The following is a 4,154-nucleotide window of genomic DNA, read 5'->3' as shown; positions in this document are numbered from 1 at the left end:
ATATTATTGTATTTGTTGATCAATATCTCCACCTTTGTAACCCGATTTTTATATTAATAAATTGGTGATAGACAAGTTTTTCATCACCCTGGTTTTTTTTTTCCTTTAATATGATTATGATTAAATTTTCCTCGCAACAAATCACGGTGTTTCATCTCAATTTTGTTCACATATTCATTATTATTATCATAGCACTATACCTTACAATTACGTATTTGGATACATTATCCTTAGCAGATTTTTGTCCAAAACATTCTATTGGTCCAGGATATCAAAGGCTTTCTGAAGATCCTAGAGGTGATCCCCATATTTATTTGACTTAACCACCATGTCATTAATATAGAATTCCATAGTGTCTCCCAGTTTCTCTTTGAACATCATGTTGACCAGTCTTTGATATGTGGTTCCTGCATTTTTCAAACCAAAAGGCATGGCAGTATAGCAATATATACTTGTTGGAGTCATAAATGTCGTGTCTTCATGGTTTGAGGGTTCCATTTGGATTTGTTGGAATTTCGAGAAGGCGTCCATAAAGGTCAGCATCACATGCCCAACAGTTGCGTCTATCGTGGAGTCTATATGTGGCAACAGGAAAAGATCTTTGGGGCAAGCTTTGTTGAGGTCCGTGTAATTAGCACAAACTCTCTACCTGCTATTCTTTTTCTGGACTACCACCACATTTTTATTTGTTGGAATCCCGAGAAGATGTCCATAAAGGTCAGCATCTCATGCCCAACAGTTGCGTCTACCATGAAGTCTATATGTGGCAACGGGAAAGGATCTTTGGGGCAAGCTTTGTTAAGGTCCGTGTAGTTAGCACAAAGTCTCTCCATGACCATTCCCGTTTTCAACAATCTTTCCACCTCTTCTTGGATGATGGCATTTCTTTTAGGTGCAAATTTTCGTCTCTTTTGTTGAGTTGGCCTGAAAACTTTATCCAAACCCAATTGTGAGTAATATATTTTTAGACATATCTATCATGTCCTCATATTTCAATGCAAAGGTAGAGGTTCTGCTCTTGAGGAACTTGATCAACTGTTCTTCAATTTCTTCGAGAATCTCAGATTCTATCAACACCTTGATGTCAGGATCCTTATCATCTAATTGTACTTCTTTGACCTCTTATTCAGCTACTTCCAAGACATCAAGAGTTTTGATCTTTGATTGCTATGCTTAAGTAGGTTTAGCCGTAGGTTTCATTGATGCGGCATAACAATCTTTAGCCTCCTGTTGGTCGCCTTGAATCTTGATAATTCCCCACGGCATCGGCATTTTGATGCATTGATGATAGGTTGAAGGTACAACTTTCATATCATGGATCCAGTGCATGACTAAGATAACATTGAAAGAAGAAAACACATCAATAACACAACATTTATGGATAGAGTTTACTCCCTCCACATAGACTGGCAGTTTGATCTCTCCCGTTGTACTCTTGGCTTCCCCACTGAATCCCACTAAAACCGAAGACTTTGATATGATCTCAGATTTTGGGATATTCATCCTCTTCAGGGTGTACAACTGGATGATATTATCTGAACTCCCATTTTCCACCAGGATCATACATGCAAAACACTTAGAAATATATAGGGTTATAACCAAACCATCGTGATGAGGATCCCGAATATTGTTGTCCTCATCGTCGAACGTGACTTCGTATTCTTTGGTCAAGATCATAGTCTTAGTTGGTCCTTCCGGTTTCTCCGCCTTGGCTATTTTGGTGTTCCTTCTGGCTGCTGAGTAGGATGATCCACAAATATCCAACCCCCAGAGATAATGTTTAGAATTAGAGCACCAGGTGGTGGGGATTCCGCCATTTTGGGGATCCTGCTTAGGATCTCGACTTTAATTCTTCTTTCCCAGCAGCTCTTTCAAATGACCTTTGCTGAGTAAGTAGTTAATCTTCCTCCTTAGAGCGATGAGATCTTCTGACACATGGTCGGAATCTTCATGACCATCTTGCCTTATCACCTAAATCCTACATAGCATACATTAGTCCGAAAATATCAAAAGAAAAACAATAATCACTTAAGTTGGGATAAGAATCATGATCCTCATCATCGTCCACCACCTTGACCCTGTCATTTCTAGAGTAGGGCTTGGATCGATATGGTTTAGATGATGGAGAATCCGACTTTCTGTTCGGATGGTTGTAGTTGCTAGAACCATCCAGCATTTGCTGAATCACCCTATCTTCTTCCAGCTTGATGAACCTTAGAGCCCTGTTTGCTTCGTCTAGATTCCTGCAAGGATTCATTAAGAGATCCTCATAGAAAGGGGTATCTTTCTTGAGACCCATTTTGAAAGCTTGTACAATCGTTGCAACATCCAGGTTCAGGATCTCTAGAGCTTCATTGTTGAATTTGCTGACGAAATCCCTCAGGATTTCATCATTGCCATGTGTTACTCTATACAAGTCACTAGTTAATCTTTCAAAACTTCTACTGCGAGAAAATTGGTTATTAAACAAATTAACTAAATGAGCAAAATATTAATAGAGAAAGGAGGGACTCTTAGGAGCCATTTCAATGCAGTCCCGGTGAGTGTTGAGCCAAAACCCTTGCATAAGCAGGCTTCCTTGAGGTTCTGAGGTATAAGGTTGATCTCCATTCTTTCTCGGTACTAGGCGACATGCTCTTCAGGGTTCGTGGTCCCATCATACAATTTCATGCTTGGTTTCTAGAATCGCTTTGGGATCTTAGCACGAATCTCGATATTCGGTGGCTGCTAGGAGCCACTTCCAGAATCGACTGGACTATTGATATTAGTTACTTCAACTTCTGCAATTCCTTCTGAATAGCCGGACTAATACCGGAATCTTGCACAACATCGTGGTTAGTTACAGATATAATATTAATATAATTACCAGTATCGGGAATCTTAGTCGGGGATCCCGAGATAACTCCAAATTCTCGAGTGGGAGTAATCCTGGTAGACTGGACGGGATCACTTGTTCTACCCGCATAATGCAAGGTATAAGGCCCCGTTGCCGGTGCCTCACATTGGACGTTGGATTTACTCATAAACAGAGTTCTAAATATCAAAGTTAATTAAAACTTTCGTAGAATAATATTAAAGTCAACCATTCATTACATAAGTCACCATTTAGAATAATATAAAACATGTCTTTTTTCATTCAAACATAAACAACTAAGTCTTCGGATGCCAGCCTCTTTATTCAACTTTCCATGTGTCCCTCTTCAAGCCAGCTGTCTCATTCTACTCACCTGCGTACATACTAAAAATCAGCTACGCTGAGTGAGTTATAGTTAATCATATGACATACAACACATTCGTAAGGACATACTTTTGTTCATACTTTATACTTTCTTACATTCATTCATTATACACTCATTTACCTTCATATTTTCTTTCTTTTATTGTCATACCTTACATTTTAAAGAGCATTACGCCCTACATTCCTTGAGTATTATTAGGGCCCGGTTTCCTCTTTTCTCGAATATTATTAGGGTTCGGTTCCCTCTTGCCTCGAGTATTATTAGGGCCCAGTTCCCTCTTGCCTCGAATATTATTAGGGTTCGGTTCCCTCTTTCCTCGAGTATTATTAGAGCCCGGTTCCCTCTTGCCTCAAGTATTATTTGGGCCCGGTTCCCTTTCGTTACCATACAACCATACATTACCTTTATTTTTTGTTATTATTATAACATTCATACATACTTATCATACATGAAATATTCATACATACTTTCTTTCGCATACTCATTTCTGTTAGGGCCCAAATTTTATAGTCGGATCTGTGGTCAGCTCAGGATCCTGGATCAGCTCAGGATCCTGAATATGCTCGAGATCCCGAATATATTCAGGATTCTCGAATAAGTTTAGTATCCTGAGTATTAATGCTAATAAATATATATTTCTCTCTTGGCGTTGATTTATAATTGCAGATATTAATTGTTGATTTAGTCCATGCGAAATACACGGTTGGTGGTTGCATAAACCGTGTGGAATGAGCTATAACCGCTAGGATTAAGAGCCAAGTAATGGTTAACGGTCAAATATTGACTGTATGCTGAAATCTCGCACTTATATTTAATATTAGCACGTGGGAGAACTATATTATTGTCAGGAATCATTTCTATGTATAAGGATCCTGGATTTACTGACAGGGTTTTAGTATTCGGTTTCCCTGATAA

General features: G+C 38.9%; 1 protein-coding gene across 1 annotated transcript; it reads right to left on the bottom strand.

The window, feature by feature from the left end:
- Nucleotides 1-1,173: 1,173 nt before the first annotated feature.
- LOC143585440 (uncharacterized) lies at nucleotides 1,174-1,677 on the bottom strand. The gene has a single exon (XM_077067228.1). The coding sequence runs from the start codon at nucleotides 1,675-1,677 to the stop codon at nucleotides 1,174-1,176; it is 504 nt and encodes a 167-aa protein (XP_076923343.1).
- Nucleotides 1,678-4,154: the final 2,477 nt, after the last annotated feature.

The sequence above is a fragment of the Bidens hawaiensis genome, unplaced genomic scaffold, assembly GCF_021521415.1.
Source record: "Bidens hawaiensis isolate Kalapana, Puna unplaced genomic scaffold, B.hawaiensis_p1.1 tig00033847_1, whole genome shotgun sequence".
NCBI lineage: Eukaryota > Viridiplantae > Streptophyta > Magnoliopsida > Asterales > Asteraceae > Bidens > Bidens hawaiensis.
This window is presented reverse-complemented; position numbering and strand designations above follow the sequence as displayed.

Coding starts and splice junctions, on each gene's coding strand:
- LOC143585440 (XM_077067228.1), bottom strand. CDS start 1,677: ATGATCTTGACCAAAGAATACGAAGTCACGTTCGACGATGAGGACAAC.